The sequence below is a fragment of the Eupeodes corollae genome, chromosome 2 (assembly GCF_945859685.1).
Source record: "Eupeodes corollae chromosome 2, idEupCoro1.1, whole genome shotgun sequence".
NCBI classification, from domain to species: Eukaryota; Metazoa; Arthropoda; class Insecta; order Diptera; family Syrphidae; genus Eupeodes; species Eupeodes corollae.
Window position 1 is genome coordinate 134,682,305 of NC_079148.1, and position 21,114 is coordinate 134,703,418.

The window sequence follows — 21,114 nt, forward strand, 5'->3', positions numbered from 1 at the left end:
GTTTGCTCAAGACCTTATTACATTTTCTTTCTCCTGGTAATGCGCCCTACATTTGCACATCTTGAACATATGCTTTGTCCGGCCCTGCATTTAGACATCAACAGGCAAATTCATTCGCGTTGGATTAGATTCAAGTAAAAATTTTAAAAAATCGTTGACAATACAATTAATAATTTTTTTTTAATTAACAGTTAAAACCTGTTTAGTTTATTAAATTATCATTTTTAGTAATTCAAAGACTTAGCGCACATTTTTTATATTATAGCAATAAAACTTCAAAATCGCATCTCAAAACAATTCTAGAACTCCAAATGTGATGCAATATAAAGAATGATGGAATTTAATTCATTAAAGTATATTTTAAATATATATCTATGTAGCATTCATTTAATTATTATTTTTTTGTTTTAAATTAATATCTGCCATACCGTGAACTCATTCCACGATCATTAAAACTACTGTAGCGCTCGTTCCTTTCGAAATCACCAAAGTTTTCCGTTGGTCTCGGATTCTCAACTCTTCGGGAAAATATATCACTCTGTCGATGAGAGCCACCGTATGTCATCTCACTTCTGTTGGCTCTCTCGCTGAAGCCGCCATCGCCTCTGTAGCCGAAACCACCCTCACCACGGTTACCAATTCCTTCTTGCCTATTACGAATACCACCGTCACCTCTACCGCCGAATCCACCTTCATACCGGCTTCCGATGCCACTGTCGCCGCCTGCCCCAAATCCACCGTCTTCGCGGTTATTGAATCTCCCGTAATCACCATCGTCTGACATTCCGAACGCTTCGTTTCGTCCCCCTCCAAAGGCGCTGTCATTTCTCCTCCTAAAGTCGTCTCTGTCCACAGAGCTACCGCCATGCTTGATGTCGAATCCATCGTTGTCACCCTGACGGAATCTTTCGCCGTCCCGCCTGTTAAAATCGTCATCTCTACCACCGTATCCGCCATCGCCTTTATAGCTGAAACTGTCCCTATCGCGACCACCGAAGCCACGGTCGACATTGCCTCCGAGATTGTCGTCATTTCTTCGTCGTTCTCGGCCGAATTCCCCATCGACGTTGCGACCAAACGCCTCATCTCCGTCACCAAAACTTGATGGACCTCCCCGACTGTGAGAACCTCCACCTCCTTTAAGATCCAGGATGGCCTTGGATACTCCCCCTTTGGCATTTACTGCTGCCAATATGGTGTTTATGATTTCATTGTCCAATGATAGTTCTGGCTGTTTTGGTTCGTTCATGCTTTCAACTTCACCGAAGCCCATGCCATTTCCTCTGGATGCAAAACCTGAACCTGATCTGTCGTTTTCAATGCTCATAGCTCTACCGTTTCCTCGGTCGCCAAACCCATTGCCACCGCCTCTACTTTCAAATCCGCTTCCCCTTCTAGGGGATACGTTGCGGTAGTCTGATCTGGGAGCAGCGTCCCTAGAACTGGGTTGTGCTGACCCGAATCCTGAGCCGCCACCTCTTGCACTGAAAGCAGTACTACCACTTCCACCCGAAGGCGCAGTGCTAAATCCTGAGCTGCCACCCCTTGCACTAAAGGATGCACTATTATGGGCCGTGCCACTTTCAGAAGGAGCAGTAGACCCAAATCCTGAGCCTCCACCTCTTGCACCAAAGGATGCACTAGTTCGGGACATGGCACTTTCAATAGGAGCATCAGACCCAAATCCTGAACCACCACCTCTTGCAACGAAGGATGCACTAGATCGGGACATAGCACTTTCAACAGGAGCCGCAGACCCAAATCCTGAGCCGCCACCTCTTGCAACGAAGGATGCGCTAGATCGGGACATATCACTTTCAACAGGAGCCGCAGACCCAAATCCCGAGCCGCCACCTCTTGCACCGAAGGACGCACTATTCCGGGACATGGCTCTTTCAACAGGAGCCGCAGACCCAAATCCCGAGCCGCCACCTCTTGCACCGAAGGACGCACTATTCCGGGACATGGCACTTTCAACAGGAGCCGCAGACCCAAATCCTGAGCCGCCACCTCTTGCACCGAAGGACGCACTAGTTCGGGACATGGCACTTTCAACAGGAGCCGCAGACCCAAATCCTGAGCCGCCACCTCTTGCAACGAAGGATGCGCTAGATCGGGACATATCACTTTCAACAGGAGCCACAGACCCAAATCCCGAGCCGCCACCTCTTGCACCGAAGGACGCACTAGGTCGGGACATGGCACTTTCAACAGGAGCAGCAGACCCAAATCCTGTACCACCACCTCTGCCTCCAAAACCTACATCTTCCGATTCTCCATTAGAGGATCCGGGTCTTCTGTTGTCTATAGTCATGGTCAGGTTCCCAGCTTTGGATCCGCTCATTTCAGCAGCCATTCGTTTTCTTAAGCGCCTACTTATCTCGCGGCCCCCAGCGCCGAAACCAATGCCAACTTTACGCTTTGGAATGAGACCAATTATTTTCTTAGGATTGATTTCCTCCAACGCGGCTCTCACTCCTCCAGCCGCCAGTGCCAAAAGTTCCGGACACACTTCTTGATTTGATTCGCGCAATACCTTAATGAGATCATTTGCGCTCTTGACGTTCTTCTTGCTAAAGAAAGTGTAGGCGGTGCCAGTAGCGTCCTTGCGTCCTGTACGTCCAATCCGATGGACATAATCCTCGGACGATTGCGGAAAGTCATAGTTTATTACGTATTTTATGCCATCAACGTCTAAACCACGACCAGCCACGTCCGTAGCCACTAGGATGTTGAGTTTACCTTGTCTGAAGGAGTTCAACGTAAGATCGCGCTCTGTCTGTGCTTTGCTTCCATGGATGGCTCGACAATTCAGTTCACATGCAGCTATTTTCTTGCATACTCTGTCCACTCTCTTCTTTGTGCCCCCAAAAATGATTATTTTTCCCGGATTTCTGTCCTTTTCGTAGATTTCAGCCAGAAGCTGACTAAGCCTGCCTTCCTTGTCTATCTCATTGACCACTTCAACATGTTGCTTTATGTTATGGTTGGCCGACAAGCCAAGGGATCCAATGTTGATTTGCATGTAGTTGCCGAGGAAATCCTCTGCCAATTGCCGGACCTCCTTTGGCCATGTGGCACTAAACATGAGGATCTGACGATCGGGACGAATCTGACTCATTATTCGCCTGATTTGAGGCTCAAAGCCCATGTCCAGCATCCGGTCAGCTTCGTCCAGAACAAGGAATGTGCAGCGAGCCAAATTGGTGGTTTTTTCCTGCAGAAAATCGATGAGACGTCCAGGAGTTGCGATGACGATTTCGACACCATTCTGAAGCTTTGCAGCTTGACGCGGCTTTTTACTTCCTCCATAGGCGCAAGTGTTCCTCACACGCCCCTCCAAACCAAACTGATCAGCCACAGTCTGAATTTGTTGCGCTAACTCCCGAGTGGGCGCCAAAACGAGCGCCACCGGACCATCGCCAGGCCTCACAGGTTCCTGAGCGTGGATTTGAACAATGGCAGGCAACAAGAAAGCCAACGTCTTCCCGGAGCCGGTCTTTGCAATCCCAACCATGTTCACACCGCTCAGGGCTATCGGCCAGGCTTGGGCCTGAATTGGAGTGGGCACCGAGTACTGTTGCCGGCGTATCTCGGCCATACAGTGGTCGGGGAACTGTACCTCGTCAAACGATAGAATTGGATTGGGACAAGGGTTCTTGACAGTGATTTCATTGCTTTTACGATAGTTTTGGATCTCTTCGTACGATCGGGAAGCTGTTTTGGTATGTTCCTTGTAGAGATCCCTTGGGATGGTCGTCAATTCTACCTGAGACCAATCGATTGGTAGTAGACCTAAAAGAGAAAATTAGAACGTGATCGCATTGAAAAAGCTATTGTCCCATCACCCCACAGTACATAAACTTGTCAACAATTTGGGTACTGTAGTTCGGGCAGCGGCAGCATAAGTAATCAAAGCCGGTATAACTTTTTGTCCGCACTGTGGAATTGAAGGGACACCTTCCTTTTCGCTTACCTCTCCCATTGTATCCTTTGTCGCCTTTGACCTTGCCTATTCTTCCTGCTAGAATACCACCCATACGCTTCTTCTTCCCTCCCTTACTCTTAGGCATTCTTGTTTTATTTCACTTGGTTAAATCTCAAATTCTAGAATCTAGAAAATAGAATAACAAACTGTACTCTTTAGTTATTAATTATAATTATTGTCGATTGTTGTTCTAAAATCTTTTTGCAGACGATTGATATCAAGTTCTTAAACAACGATTGCTTAAATGTTGTTGTTTTGGAAGTTTTTATTTCGCAAGGATTAATCAATTAAGGGCAAAAAGAAGTAACCACACGATGCAACCAGAATTATTGAAAATTTACAATATACAATAACACTTTTTTGAAGGTATAGTTTATTTTCTGAAGGGGTTTAAAAATGGGAAATTATGCCTATGGGCAATTTATTGGCCTAGATCATAGAGCTGATTTCTTAAGGACCCTCTTCCACTAACGAATGTAGGAACTTTTTCATGCAAGTTGCAGGAGATTTTTAAATGACGTTTAGTTCTTAGCAGAACATTTTTCATTTCATTTTAGTATTGTGCTTAATTGTTTTTATAATTTTAATTCCATCCTTCTCATAAATGTATGTATTGGGTAACAAAAAGGTGATTTTTTAGAGTTATAGAATTTTAAAGGGCCTTGCATATGAGAGCGAACAATAAAGCATTATTCATATGAACACGACCAACGATGAACGAATATTCGTCGATTTTGACATTTCATTCACATGAGAGTTTTTAATTCGTCGCGAATAAAGTTTGACTTTGACCACCGAAACCAAAACAAGAATGATTTTTTTAGGTTAAGTACGCGCAATTATTTTATTCGTTGGGAGTGTGGATAATGTGGAACGCGAGTAAAGTTTGACAGTTTGTATCAACTTCAATTTTTTTCGCGAAGAATAAATTTGTTTTCTTAAATTTATTAATATATGCTATTGAAAAGTAAAAGTATGCATCATAAATCAAATAGAAACTATATTGCTATCGTTTTGTTAAGAATTTATGTGGAAATATGTCTTCAAACGTATATAAAATCACATTTTGTAAGTCATTCGTCGTTCGTTGGTCACGCTCATGTGAATGCTGCCTAAATGAACGAATGAACGAACAAACGTGATTTTACACATTTCAAAAAGTCAATTTCAAACAAAAACACATTTTAACTATAAGAAACCAATTGGAATTAATGTTAGGATAAGAAAATTTACATTTTGTTGTCAAAAATAAGAAAATTTTGTAAAAACAATTTGGTAGTAACGAATTGCACTGAATTGAAATGTCAAACTCTATTTGCGTTCCACATACAATCCACACTACAACGAATAAATTGTTCGCGAGCACACTTAAAAAGTATACCATTCATGTTTTGTAATTTTTAGTTTGGTTCGCCATTTTAACACGAATATACATATACAATGTGCCCAAACCAAGTTTGCCGTTGGTCCCAATTTTTATAAGGAAATTTTGTTTAGCGATGAGGGTCACTATTTGTTGAATGTTCAATAATCAAGACCACCGTATTTAAAGTCATGATTATTCTCAAGGGTAGGTTAAGACACTCATATATCAGCAAAATTGGTGTGCTTTTTGGGTTTGTCAAACAATTATTCTGTATTCTTTTCAAACAGATTCTGGCCAAAACGTTGGCCAATGAGTGGTGACCGCTATAGAGCCATGATTACTGACTTTTTCAATTGAACAACAAATTGATGTGCAGAAGCTGTGTCTCCCACAAAATAGCTGGTGGCAGAGCTACATGTCACACATCTCGTGTCACATTTAATTTACTAAAGAAAACTTTGGTTGTCAGCACCATTTCAAGTAACGGACCCAAGAATTGGTCTCCAAAGTAATGTGATTTCACGCTGCTTCACTATTTTCTGTGGGAATATGTGAAATGTGTCTACACTATTCCTATGAGCTCGAAACAATTAAACACTTGGAGGTCAACTTTCACTACGTTATAGCCAATATACGGCCACAAATCTTGAAAAAAAAGTCTGATGGAGTGCTTGCATCTTCAAATTCAAGTCAATCAAAACGCATATATGTATGCCTAATTGTTTTCATCAAACATGGCATATTATATTATCTTATCTCTCGTTACTCATAATTTAGCCTGGCAGTACTCCCAAGTAGGGACATTTAGTTTTCCATCATATCGCCAACATCAACACTAAGGAAACTTTTCGCACCTGACATTTCATCAATATTTTTCTTTGCAAAAAAAAAATGCGAAAGCAAATGCAGAAATTCATTCGGAATCGTTCGGTGTCGGTATGTTTTGCAAAATAAATAAAATTTAAATACAAATTAAATTAACAAACAAAATTTAAAATTCAGAAAAACATAAACAAATCATGTATAATTTTTGACACTGTCCGACAAGTGTTTGCAAAATTGTAGCATTTAATCCAGATAATAAAAAAAACAGAGTTACCACTTTATTGCAATTGTAGAATATTCAATGCGCTTTTCCTTCCAAAATTAAAATAAATTATATTTGTTTAGTTGCACTTTTTTGAAGATATATTCATCAAGATTGTGATATTATAACAATTGCATTATATTTGTATTAATTTTTTGACAAAGTTTAAGAACATGTAGCCCTTAAAGCTTGGGCTGTTTGCTACTTTATTTTGTTTGTTATTTTGAGTCTCATAACGCAGATCGTGCTTAATTTAAGTCCCCAAGTGTCTATCCTAACCAAAATATTGTGTCAAACTGTTATGAGTTTAAAATCTAAGTTTTGAATTAAATTCTAGAATTCTGTTGTAAAGACGTTTTCATGGGAGCAGAAATTAATCGCGATTTGTGTACAAACTCAAAACTTAACTTTCTGCCTTTTAATAATAAAATGTCATTTGACTTTCAAGGATCTACTGCGCACATTCTTTTCGGGGTGGCAATACTGATTACAAACATGATTTCGAATCGAAAAAGTAGAATCCAATAATACAAAAAAAAAAACAAAAGTTATTCAACCAACCACCCTTTCTACCTGAACCGCACAAAGTAAGTTAACTTCAATTGGATTCATCACAATCAATTCAATTATTTACTACATGTTATTCTTATCGGCGTGTACTTCTTAATTTTGTGTGTTTTTGCTCCCTCCTAGAATATACTCAGCACAAACAAAAGTATTTCTCAAAAAATAATGACATATTTTAAGTACAAGGCCGACAGACGACCTCTGCTCTCGGCGGCCGAAGATGAAGAGGACTTTAAGCGACTGGACGATGACGACCATGAGCATGACAATTCGGAAGTGGAACTGGTGTCGGTGTCGGCGGCAGCGGCTAAACAACGCCATCAGATTCATAGGGGTGCTCGCAAATTAACACGTTTTGTAATGGTGTCATTTGCATTTTTGTCATTTTTCCTCCTTATTTATATAGCGATATGTAATAGTGTAATAAATCGAAGAGGTTTGTATCTACTTTAGGAACTACTTTAGTGTATGAAGGTCAGAGAAGTAATTATTGTTTAAATTTTATGTTTTCAGTGGCATTGCCTGGCTGGGGATATAATACATCTCGGAATACCGCTGATTATGTCCTCCCTGACGAGGATACGGATTTGATAAAACCTCAGCATATTTGCGAGAATAAATTCTTTTTGTTAATCGTGGTGTGTTCTGCCTTGAATAACTTTGAAGCTAGGTAAGTAGATAGGTAATAGGTTTGCATGATTTTGTAGATTTAAAAACATGACACAAAACAAAACAAAAACTAAAGAGATTATAAACAAATCCAGGGCGTCGTCTTATACCTATTCACATAGCTTCTAGTTGTCGATAATTTGATTTACACAAAATTGATGATTATTGCCTTTCAAGTGAAGGGAAACGTGTCCAGTGAATTTGGTGTCTGATAAAATGACCTTAATTTTGTTGTGAATATTTTTTTGTTACTACAAATATCTATGAAATTTTGTATGACTTTGTTTGAAACAGGTCTATTAATTTACAAGAAAAGTAACGGTTTTCATTTTGTCTTACAATTCATTGCTAAATTCTTAAAAAACTAAATTCTATAAATTCTTAAACAAAACTAAATTCTATAAGTTCTTAAAGATGAAATTGAATTTTTATTGGTTACTCTTATATTTTTGATTAAAATGTGTTAAATTTGCAGTTTTTTACATTCCATTGGTAAAATAAAATTGATTTATTTTTTATTTAAAATTCAATTTCTTAAAAACACCAAAATTGGGGCACCTTTGACAACTTACGACATTGGCTGCGTTCAATCTAGTGTTAGATAGGGTATCTTGGATAGGTGGATTTTTAGATACCTTATTGAACGAGTTGTATAGTTGTATTGAGATAGCTGTCAAAAAATAAAAACTACAAAATTGTTGTAATATAAAACATTTAATGGATAATTCAACTGAATCGTGAGACGATGATGAATTGATAACAACTTAATAAATAAGTGATAACCTTAATCTGTAATCTATGTATGTTAAATTTCCTCTTAGCTCAATTGGAATTCTATACGATTAATAATTTACTTGCGAAATCTACAGTTTAAAACGTACGTACGTAGTTTACGTTTAACAGAAAACTATCCTAGCAGACGACTATTATGAAGTGACAATACCTAGATATAGTTTTGAAGAATTTCGATCTCATTTCAGAATATCCTCAAATCCTTTTTATTTACCAACAAATACAAAAAGCTGAAATTAATTTTAAAGTTTTTTGAAATCCAACCATGTGTTGAATCAGCTGTTCTGTCAGATACCTACATACCCCAAAAATTTTTGGATACCTTTGGATTCGTTTTTTTGACATCTTAGCTGTTTATGATCAGCTGTTATTTTACACATAAATCACTAACAAAAAGGTATCCGGATACCCTATCTGTCTGAGATTGAACGAAGCCAATAAAGTGAAGTACATTTTTTGAACCTTTTGAGATGTCGTTAATTTCAAACTTGAAACTTTAATTCATAACCTTCTAACTTCAGTTATTCGAGTTGAAAATATATCAAAAATGGTCTTTTTTTCTGATGATCAAGAAAAAAATGCATTTTAATGACATTAGTTATATCAACTATAAAAATGGCAGGTTCAGACGATATAAGAGACTTGAAAGTCAGGCAAGTTTCTAGTATCTGATTGGCCAGCTGCCAAAAAATTGCCATCCAATTAGGCAACTTTAATGGAAAGTCGACTGAAAAGTTAGTCAAGAGAAATCTCCCTAACTATTAAGTCAAATCTACTTCTATCAAAATGACAGTTGAACATGTTTTTTCATTCTACTGAAAGCTGAACTTTATTACTTTTTGGTTTATTTATTTTCTGCATAACATCATTTAATGCTTTCTGTTAAAGAGTTCCTCGTCAATTTAAAAAAGAAATAAGTAATGTTTCTTTACAATACAAAAGATAAATAGTAATGAACTCTTAGCTTGTCTGAGGAGTGTTTTGTAGACAATAATGTGTTTGGTAGTTCTTGTACTATGAACTTAAGTAGAGATTTGTGAAGTAAAGTTCTGAATTTGAAATTCATGACACTTGGAAAACTAACTAGTTGCCGTTGTCAAAATTTACGTTCAAAAAATGAAGCTGACTGCAAATGAAGTCCCTAATGCCCAATGACACATTCATTTGGCACATAAAAATCAATTTTATTTTCAAAACTTACAAAAATCCCATGAAGCTGCGAACGAAATGTCTTCTATTTCTTGCAAAGAAAAATATTTATTATATACAGTGGCTCACATCTTATTTAATACAGTGATTAGAACAAAATGAAAACCAATGAATTACCAAAGTTTATAACAGCACATACAAACATTTTACGTAGGCTTATAGATTCATACTTAACGTATAATTTTGCTTTAAATGGGTGCCAAAATATTCTACATACTTACTCTTTTTAATACCAAATGAAGCATTTGATAAAAAAAAACACAGCTTAATTGATACACCTAATTTAACCTACCTTCACGTTTTATTTACCCGCGGTTGGTTGTTGTTTTCTTATTTTTATTGTAGCTATTGTTATTTGTAATATTTTTTATTTTTGTGTGATATTAGGTCCGTTCGCGTACAATGCTAAAACAGTCCAATTTTACGAAAAAAATACGAAATTTAACAAAATCCTGTTTGCGTACTTAAAAATTTCGTAGTTTTTCGTAAAAAAGAGCGCTCACGAGAGAGTAAAATATTTCCCCAACTTACGAATTTTAGCCCAAGAAATTTCTTTGGCCTGATTTGTGAAAAGTGTCAAATTTAAATAAATAAATTGCTCGCTTTTGCTGTCAGTTATAAAATTAAAAAACAAATTTACAAAGAACAGTAACAAGACAGTAATATTGTGTGAAAAATGTGTTGTTTTCCCGTTCGCTTAGTTTTTTGTAGTTCTTTTTTTTTTTGTGAGAGAATTTTACCCCCACTCTTTAAAATATCTCTTTTTACGAATTTTAGTGGAGAAAGTACGCGAATGGACCTTTTTTGAAACGTGGTATCAATTTAAGTCTTTTTATTAAAACTGGTCGTCGAACAACTGTTGAAGTCGGCGAATTAGTTATTCAGCATTATAAAAGCGGAAAATCGAATGAATGTTGTGACCTTAGTCCATCAACGGTGCAACACATAGTGGAGTAGTTTGTTCATTAAAATCGCGTCAGGGACAAAGGAAAAAATCCACCAAACAAAATTTTCAATCCTGCTGATGAAAGATTTATCGTAAGGAAAATTAAAGCCAACCCAAAATTATCGGCCCAAAAACTTGCTGCTGAGGTTCATGAAGTATTGGTGAAATCTTGATTTCAAAGACAACAGTTTCTGGGATTCAGTTATCTTTGCAGATGAGTCCAAATTTAACATTTTTGGCTCTGGAACCTCTTTGATCGCTAAAATTTAGTCCAAATTTAACATTTTTGGCTCTGATGGGATGTCCTATGTCTGGCGGAAGCCAAATACGGAACTCAAAAAGAAGAACCTGAAAGCTACAAAAAAGGATGAAGGAGGAAGTGTCATGGTATGGGCTTGTATGTCTGCAGCTTGTGTCGGAAATCAAGAATTTATTGAGGGAACCATGGATAAAAACATGTACCTCAATATCTTGAAACAAAATTTGGTTCCAAGTGCTGAAACGTTGGGAATTCCTTTGAATTTTCGATTTTACAAGGACAACGGCCCGAAGCACAAATCAGGAATTGTGCTGACCTGGCTGACGCCACCAGCACAGTCATCTGACTTTAATGTCATCGAAAAATTATGGGCATTATTTTACAACAACTTTCGAAACACACAATATTTCAAACAAGAACGAACTGAAAAAAATAATCTTAGAAGAATGGGGGAAAATAACACCAGAAGTGACTCGTAACTTAGTAGACTGCAAGTTGTTAAAATGGCCAAGGGTTATCTTATCATACTAAATATTAAACTGCCACAAGAAGCTCTTAACTTTTAATTTGTATAGGTATAAAATATTTTCGCGTATCAAATAAGCTGTGACTTAAAATTTTATTTTGTTTATGTTCTTAAATACCAATGTTTTTAATTAAATTATAGTCCTTTGTTGAAGTGCATTTCGTTTTCTCTCAAGTAAAGTTGAAAATTTCATGGTATCGTTCTTAGCTTCTATGCAATTCCGATATATATTTGAAATTAAGCACTGTATCAATTAAGCTGTGAGCCAGTGTATCAATTATTTTTTAAAATATCATTATTAAACAAAAAACACTACATCATCAAAAACCAATTAATTATTTCATAAAATTGCTTTCGTGATTCCACTGAAATAAAATATATATTTTTCAGCCCAGTCGCTTTGAAAGAAAGACCTTCAAGGGACCTTCGTTCCTAGGAAGAAATTGGCAAATGTTCGAAGGCAAACTTTTGCCCTGAAAAAGTGCATTTAAAATTAGTCGTTCTGATTTGTTATAAATCCTTCCTACATTCCTTCAAAAAATACGCTCATAGAAAGAATTGACATTTCAGGCCTTTTCTAATAACTAATCTCTCACTTAAAGTATGTCTTAAAAATTTAGTATTCGAAACATACATTTCTTATAAGCAAGTAATTTCAAAAATATTTAAGATTCTGATATGCACGTAAGTAATAAAATTCAATTATTAAAGTGAAAACAAAATTATTAGCGATAAGTTTCACAATCTGTCAATGCTCTAAATAATAAATTATAAGCTATAGATATAATGTATGTTTATATGTGTATTATCAACAGAAGTAATAATTGAGGTAGTTTAAGAATAAAATAAGATAAGAAAGTCAACACCTATTTTGCTATCTTTGATGTTTTAATACCGATTATAAACATACTTTTCGATAACTGGCATTGTAAGGAAACTCAAATTGAAGTACATAGTAAATAAGTAAACATTATAGAATTTATCATCGACACAGTACTCAAATCTCTACATTCTTATACAAAGTCCAATGAAATCACTTTCGAGAGAATATAAGAAGGTTGAGGGTCTTTAAACTTAAATTATATTTGTGTTGACGATGAGACATATTTCAAATATTCTAAACTTATGTTTAATTTCTTAAAATTGAAATGCAAACAAAAAAGGAGTTAATTGGAAAATGTGTATTCTTTTCTTTCAAGACCTGTCTTGCTGAAGTTATTGACTAAATACTAAATCACATACGTTTTTAAATTATCACAAATTAGGCGATCATAAAAGGTACCAGTGCCTGTGCTGCTTAGTACGTAGGCTGTGATACTGACTGTTTTTATGTAGCCAAAACTAGTAACTTATCATTGTAGAAATTATCGATTTTACTTGGAATGCCAGAGACTGGAAGTTTGTCAGGAGTGAGGTGTTCAAAATACCAATTTTCGCAACTGAGAAAATATTAAATAAAAACTGCAGATTTTCTCTCATCTGATCCCTCAAAGTGGGCTAAACACCTTTTTAAAATTCCGACGTACATATAAGCAAAAGATTGTAACACCAACATATCTGAAAACATCTTCTTAATACAAATAAATAAGACCTGACATTTTACTCTTACCTTTGCCACCGCCAGACACTTAGAAAACAACCTCCTAAAGTGTGTAATCTATAATATAAAAATAAGTCGGGTTTTCCTTCCTGACGCTAAAACTCCTGAACGCACAAACAGATTCCCACGGTTTTGCATCCGTTGGAAAGGTCTTGGGCTCCGTGAGGTTTATAGCAGACAAATGTTGAGGAAAAATTTCAACAGACAAGCGGTGAACTCCGTTTAGCTTCAGATAGAAAGCTATTGTAAAAGTTCTGATTTGTGGAATTGAATTTTTTTTAATTTTTTGACGTTTCAAGGGCCCTATATTCTAAACCAAAGCTTACTTTTGCGGACCTTTTTTAGTCAACCATATCTCTAGAAACGTCAGAGATATCGACATCAGACTTCGACTTAAAGATAATAAGAAAAAAATGCAAAAACGACTTTTAAACAAATTTAGTGAGTCTTTTTTTTATCATAGAGTAATTTAAGAATAAAGTGAAATTATTCTGAGCAAATTTGGTATAATTTCGAAAAAAACTGTTTTTTTTTTAAATCAAAAACTGAAACAAAATATTTGTCACGTAGAATATTTTAAGAAAAAAACAATTATTTATAAAATAAAATGCCTAGAGTACGACGTGCGAACATCGGCCACCGCCGCAAAAGACATACAAGCCAGCAACAAGTGTATTTACAGTACTTAAGCGAAGAAAGATAAAATATATTAAGAGAAAACGCCCGATTAAGACAACGCTTGAGCATACGAAGATCATAGGCATCATGCAATCGCTTGGCATTCCAATATGCGCAAGTGGAAAAGTCTAACTGGATCCATTACTTACGCCACCACAGCCACTGAAACCATTGTTCGATGGAAGTGATCCCGATTCCAAACATTTTCTTCAACACATCCTTGAATACAATAACTACTTTAGCATGACTTCATTTGGAGCATGACTTTTGTGAAATAACGTAAAAACACATCGCTAACCACTAATATGAGAGTTCAACTTCAAAATGATCAAAGTGCTGCACAGTTTTCCAAACAATTGTTAGCTGTTGGAAATGAAAAAGTGCCAGTTGATGCGACAACTGGATTAATTATTCTTACCAACGGCTTTTGCCGATTTGTCGACTCTCAATTACCTCTTATTGAAAATGTTTTCCCAAAAATTAGTGAGAATTATCAGAATTATGCGTCGTTAAGTCAACGAGCAATTCTGAAACAAAGTATAATAATGTACGACTTGCGGTGAAAAGACTTATGCCGAATTTGATTGAGGCAACCAATATTAACAGAAAGTACCCGAGAAAAATTTATGTATTCCTCGAATACCAATGATTCCGACTAATCTTCCGTTTGACTTCAAACGATTTAAATTTCCGGTTCGCCTTGCGTTCGCAGTGACAATTAACAAGTCGCAAAGCCAATCGCTTAGTGTTTGCGGGATAAATTTAGAAAATTGTTGTTTTTCATATGGGCTATATATACGTTGCCTGTTCACGAGTTGGGAAAAAATCCGTTTTGTTTGTGTTAACGTCGGACCAAAAAAAAATGTGGTATACCTAAGAGACTTCAATTAAACGAATAATTTGCGGACAAATATAACGCTTCGATTCAGTATTTACTTTAGAATCACTTTTATTTTTTACTTAGAAAAGTTCAACTAAATTATACTTCATTTTTGTAATCGATGTGAATTCTTTATCTTTTAATCCCCAAACGAAATGTTACAAAAAACGAAGCCATCTGGTGGCGAAACTGAGTTCGCCGGGTTTGCTAGTTTTATTTAAAATTTATATTTCTTTACGACTCCACTTTTTTAAAATCAATTAACAAGTTAACGTAGGTCTACCTTTTCAATAAGAAAAGGTTTCTCTGTAGGTCTAATAGAAGCTATTTATGTGACAGTTATTCAGTTATTTAGAAAAACAATAACTAATTTAACCAAAAATAATGTTTCTCTTGTAGACAAAACATACGTGAAACATGGGGAAATGCATCGGAATTCAACTACAGTATGTTTGGAACGATGCATGCTGATATGAGTGGTCATTATTTAGACAAGAAAACTGAGAGCTTCAACCGTTACAAAGAATATTTCAATGTAAGATTTGAACAAGTAAAAATGATATTGATATTAATGCATTCAATTTTGTTTTTCTTTAGGAAACTTCCAATTATGGGAATCCAGTGAGAGTGGTATTCCTTATCGGACGCAGTGAATCCGAACAACATCTGGGCAATGAAAGCAAAGTCCGTCTCAAACAAGAAGCCGATCAATACGATGATCTCATCCAAGAGAACTTCATCGATACGTACAACAATCTAACTGTGAAATCAGTGATGATGCTCAAATGGGTAAATAAACATTGTAGTGATAAGAGTAAGTTTCTCATGAAATGCGACGACGACACATTTGTAAATGTTCCCAATTTACTACACTATCTCCTTGGCGGTACAATTCCCATTTACAATGCCACCGTTCAATATCACGATGTTGTATCGTATAAAGTTATGTCGCCAGTGAATCGTTTGCATTTGCTGCAGAATTTCCTCATTGGTTATATGTTTTGTTTTGTGAAGCCAGTGGCAAATATCAGCAGCAAATGGTATGCTCCATTCTACATGTATCCCGGTGACACTTATCCCAAATACCTATCAGGTGCTAGTTATCTCATGTCCAGTGATGTTATTGGTCGGCTCTATGATGCCGCTTTGAATACATCTTTGTTTCATTTGGAAGATGTCTATATAACTGGCATCTGTGCCGAACACATCAACTTGCCGCGGCATCATAATTCATTGTTTTGTTTTGATCATTCGAAAAATGTGTGCAGTTTCAAAGGAACCATTACTCAGCATTATGTCAAAGGTGATTCGATGAGAGAGGCGTATGCTTTTGTTATGAATACCACAAACAAATGTCCGCCACCAGATAAGTACTTCAAGACTAATAGATTGCGAAAACGTGCTAAGAATTGCAATTAATTTTTGTTTGTCTTTTATTTTTAAATAATTATTATTTTTTGTTTTTGTTTGCCTGTGTTTGAAACAGAGCCCTCCTTCTTTTTTTTTAGTTTAAAAAATTAATTTTAAAAGAAAAAGTATATATGAAAAGTCGTGTTCTTTGTTGCCCTATGAGGGACGACGAGTATATAAAAAAAGGCTGAATGAGCATTCTGTTGTTGGTGTTTAACTTTTGAATCAAAAATCACTAAAATTAAGTCAGTGGCAATTTGATTGCATACTGAAACTATTAGACATTTAAAGTAGCTTATAATTCGGAAGAGTGATGATGGTAAAAAATCACTTTTAAGTTTGCATTTTTTCGACTTTGTTAAACCAGTTTTTTTTCTTAGCTCGCATTTTATTGATAATTCTATCATATTTCTCTTGCTTAAAATATTTCTCTTATTTAATCATTACTTACTACTTTCTTTCTAACTTTTCTTTTAGATCTCTTTTAGAGAGACTGTTAAGTTTTTTAAACAAAATTTCAACGAGTCTCGAATAGCTTTCAATCAAAAAAATGCTCTAGAGCTACGGTAATATTTCCTGAACATTTTTTTGAAATAATTCTGAAAAAAAAGTATTGATCTCACTCATAAATCATACTCCTCTTCCAATAAACTTTATTTTATTTATCATAACTCAAGTCAATGTGCCAGTCTACTAAAGTTGTTAAAAGCCATGGCTATGTTTTTTTCAGGAACTGCCTCTGAAAATAAACACCGATATAAGACCCAGACGCAGTTCCTTTGAAAAGTTTATCTTTAAACCACTCTTAAACTTTAGAAAATGATTTCAAAACTAAACCAAAGTTAAATATTTATATTGTTACATGACTTGTTTATCTGCAAGAGTTTTCAAAAGACTCTGTTCTATAATAACTCAACAACCGAATGCTCATAGTTTTGCGCTTAAATCGCCCTTTAAGCTAGACATGTACGAAAGCTATAAGAAAGATTTACATTTAAATACTCTAGCAAAGCGTGATAAGACGTCCCATTCCCACCACTTTAATTCTAGATTATTTATCTTGTAGTTCAGTTTAAATTAAACAAAACAAAAAAATTAATTCAATAGGAAACATATATAAAAAATAACTATTATTATTAAAACAAAAATAGAAACAAAATAAACGAATAAAAATAAAATTATAATCGAGACAAAATAAGTAGATGTGCCTTGTTAGAATGAGAGAGCTATCGTCATCTATGTAAATTAAATTCATTTATTTCAATCCACTTTGTAAAACATTAAAACTACCCTCAACTCAACTTAACTCCACATAACTCAACAACAATAACAACAAACATTGTTTTTAAGTTTACATAAACATACTACATCCTTAAGCAAGCAAAAGTGGATCAAAATCAAACTAGCAAAGAGAAAAACAATTATAATTTAGAACTAATAAATAAAACCAAGAATACCGTGTGTACATATTATTTTGAAAAAAATACATAAAGTAACATTAATTAAACATTTTAATTTAAGATTATATTTTTTCGCACTGATTTGTTATGTTTTTTTTTCTTTTTCTTATCTTCTTTTCTTTATTTTCTTTAAGTTTAGTGCTAATTAAAATAAAAATTGTGATTTTATTTAGAAAATAAAGTATTGTTTAATTAAGTATTTAAGTTCTTTCTTTTTTGTTTTATTTTTAGTTTTCTTTTAATATTTAATTTTAAAATAAAAAAAATAGTAAATATTTTTTTAAAAATTATCCTCGCAAAAATATTGATTTAGTGGTAGTTAAGTTATACATATTACAATATATTCTTTTTGTTTTACATTTTACATTGATTAAATTCTTTTGTTTCAAATATTGATGAATTTGATGATCCTTGCTTTTGGGAGTGCCAATAAAGTTATATACATATAAGTCTTCTTATGCTAAACAAAATATTGAAGATAGAAAACAGATTTTATTGTAGTTTAAGCACGATGATTTTACATTGTATATTACAGTTATGTATGTATTTAGTCTTCATTTTTTTAAACAATCAATTAGATACTAAAAGTATGATGAAAATAAAAATATTTAAACTTAAATTTGTTGTTTCTTTTGTTTAAAAAAAAAAACAGGATTAAAATAGAAACAGATAGATTTTCTGAGATTTCTTCCAATTGTTTCTTCAAAAAATGATGAAGTTCCCTTTTTACTTCCAGCAGTCACTTTAACCTAAAATAAGTATCAAAAAACTTACTTACTTAGGTCCTCAGACCTGTTAAATCCGTTGGAAACCACTTAAGGGGTACAGGGCCTCTACTACGCCAACGCGCCATCGTGTACGGTTTCGGAGATGTGTTTGAGCACCCTTCAACTCTTGCCTAGTGTCACTGATTCCGCCTCAACTGCTCTGCGCCATGTGCTTCTCGGTCTTCCTTCTTGTGTGAGCGGATTCCATTGCATTGCATGGCCCGTAACGCAGTCGTTACCTTTTCGAAAAGTATGTCCAATCCATTGCCGATTCCGCCTTCGTATTATTGAGTCTATAGGTTTCTGACCTGTCCCTCTATGAAGGACCTCATTTGATATGTGGTTTGCACAGAAAATCTTCTTGTAATGTCTTAAGTAACCTTCCAAGTGCTGCACCGATAAAGAAGCACAGATTCTAAATTTGTCCGAAACAGTCGTAGATTTGTTCTTAAGCTGATATAGTTATCCCTCTAAATTTTCATTAGCATGCCGAACGCTGCTTTTGCTTTGCCGATGAGGCAGGTGACATCTTGTTCGGTTAGTTACAATTTTTTAGAAAGTTTACAAACAAAAAACAAAAGGTATGGCTTTACTGCCTAGTTGACAAATCATAAAAAAGATAACATAGCTCAATAATATATATTTAAACTTTCATTTATAATCCTACTTCTATAGAGAAGAGCTAACCTGCAGAATTGATATAATTTGTAAACTTCTATATTGTTAAGCAAGAGTATAACTTGATTTTGCGACAGTATTTAGCTACCGAAAGCATTCCTTCTAATTTCTTTAAGAACTGGACATCTTCCAACAAAGTGTTCCCTTCTTTAAATTGCACAATGAGCATATAATTGGTAAGTCATCTCTATTAGGTATAAAATTCAGCTGTATAACTTCACATCTCACCATCATTAAAATTTCGGCAATGACAGTAGAGCTACCTGTATATAGATCATGTGGCGTCATTCAAGTATTTCTCTCGTTGTTTTATGTCCACTGCGGAAATGAGCTGGTATAAAGAAGCTTTTAAATCATCCTGGTTATAACACAAAAGATTAAGTTCCATTCTACATTCTCTGCCCAATTTATCCAATCAGCACACCAACTTGTTTTGGTTCGTATTACTTGTAGCGATACTATCTTTGGAAACCTGTTATTGCTCATCTTCATAACTCTCAAGATGTAATGAACTTGCATTTTTAGGGTTCGTATGAACATAGGTGATAATCCTGATTCCAGCTTAAATTTGTCGTTAAGTGAACTCCAAGGTATTAGAATTCCGTGACAACTTCAATGACCTCTAAATTATAGAACCATTTTTCTTTCGCTGAATTGCGGCCCACTCCTCGTTTAAAAATCAAAATTTTGGACTTATTACGATTCACCATCAAACTCCAAAGCTTACAATATTGATACAAGCGGTTTATCATTAACTGCAATGATTCAGGTGATGCTGTTCGGCGAAGTCTATGCCACTTGGTAAGAGGTCTGTGAGATCTTCAATAAACAAGGCGAACTGACTCGGACTCAATGTACAGCCTTGTCTGACTCCCGATTGTATTTTAAACCCTCTCGAGAACTCTTCTCCATTCCATACCTTAGCAATTGTACCTGTATATAGATACTGAATAACTCTCCCGAATATCCTTGACATTCCGTTACTATACAGCTTATAGATAAGCGCATGTCTATCGATCATATCAAATGCAGATTAAAAGTCAACGAAAAAAGTATATAGCTTCTTGTCCTTATTCAGGAATGTTTCTGCGATACTTTTAAGGGTACAAACGTGGTCAACCGTCGAATAACCTGTCCTACAGCCTGCTATTCGTCTATAATTAGACACCTCGGCCAAGCTCCCTTTCTTATGAATCGGGAAAATGATGGACTCGTTAAATTCTAGAGGTTTCCATGACATTGTTATATATAGTTGTCAGTCGATTGATTAGCTCTGCTATGCCATACTTATAAAATTCTTCTGGTATGCCATCCGGTCCGCATGCTTTCCCATCTTTATGTTCAATTACTTGGTGTGTTATTGCGGCATCAAGAGTTTCATTTTTAAAACCCGGAGTAGCGTATTGAAAAACAAGTTTCGCTTTTGTTGGATTCAATAAATTCTGAAAGTGATCTGCAAGCTGATCAGAACCTATACTAAAATTTATTGAAAACTTTCTCCCGTTCAGCTCCTTTGCCAGTTTCCAAAATTCCTTTCCGCTTTTACAAGACCGTAATCTCTTGGATTTAGCTTACATACTGCCTTGAAAGATCTGTTAGCCAACAAATATTGATTTTTGAAGTGCCATCTTTCGAATATCTGTATGCTCTTAGCCAGCTAAACGATAATTCCTCAATCTACATCAAACCATGGCTCTATGAAGTTCTCCCGGGCTTTGCTGTTGGCTCTTACAGTTAGATACGACTCCTTGATTATTTTATCCAGCTTGGATAGATCACAATTTCTTTGACCCAGCAGTGAGATATTAAGCCTTACTTGATATTTCATCTCGTTTGTCCGTTTCCATTTCAGTTTCGGTAGGGAATTTATAACCTTGGACTCTTAAGTTTCTCTGGAAATCAGTCCGAACGTTATGATCATTGGAAAGTGGTCTGAATACGGCAAAATCTCTATTTTCATGTCAATCATATGCTCATTCCGTTCGTTGCCTAAGAGACTATAGTCTATCATAGAGTTTCCCTGATCACTGACAAAAGACCTTCCATATCTTACAAGCTTGTACCATTTTGTATTCTTAACCCGTTGCACAGGTCAATAAGCTTTAAGCCTCTTGCGTTGCAGACTAAATCCTTCGATTTTCTCTCGATTCCCAGTACACTGTTCTCATTTCCAGCTTGACTTCCAGTTCTTGCATTTATGCCACCCACAACAAGCAGATTAGAAGTATTACT

General features: G+C 35.5%; 2 protein-coding genes across 2 annotated transcripts; one reads left to right on the forward strand and one right to left on the reverse strand.

Annotated features, from left to right (window-relative positions):
• Positions 1-181: 181 nt before the first annotated feature.
• LOC129945397 (probable ATP-dependent RNA helicase DDX17) lies at positions 182-4,147 on the reverse strand. The gene is made up of 2 exons (XM_056055130.1): positions 3,977-4,147; positions 182-3,795 (listed from the first exon to the last, which is right to left on the reverse strand). Exons 1-2 carry the CDS (start codon positions 4,071-4,073, stop codon positions 413-415), a joined length of 3,480 nt encoding a protein of 1,159 aa, XP_055911105.1. The 5' UTR covers positions 4,074-4,147; the 3' UTR covers positions 182-412.
• A 2,030-nt stretch (positions 4,148-6,177) lies between these two features.
• Positions 6,178-18,056, forward strand: LOC129946841 (beta-1,3-galactosyltransferase 1-like). Its single transcript, XM_056057198.1, has 6 exons — positions 6,178-6,290; positions 6,890-7,028; positions 7,135-7,444; positions 7,522-7,678; positions 14,967-15,102; positions 15,165-18,056. The coding sequence occupies exons 3-6, from the start codon at positions 7,174-7,176 to the stop codon at positions 15,984-15,986; spliced, it is 1,386 nt and encodes a 461-aa protein (XP_055913173.1). The 5' UTR covers positions 6,178-6,290; positions 6,890-7,028; positions 7,135-7,173; the 3' UTR covers positions 15,987-18,056.
• Positions 18,057-21,114: the final 3,058 nt, after the last annotated feature.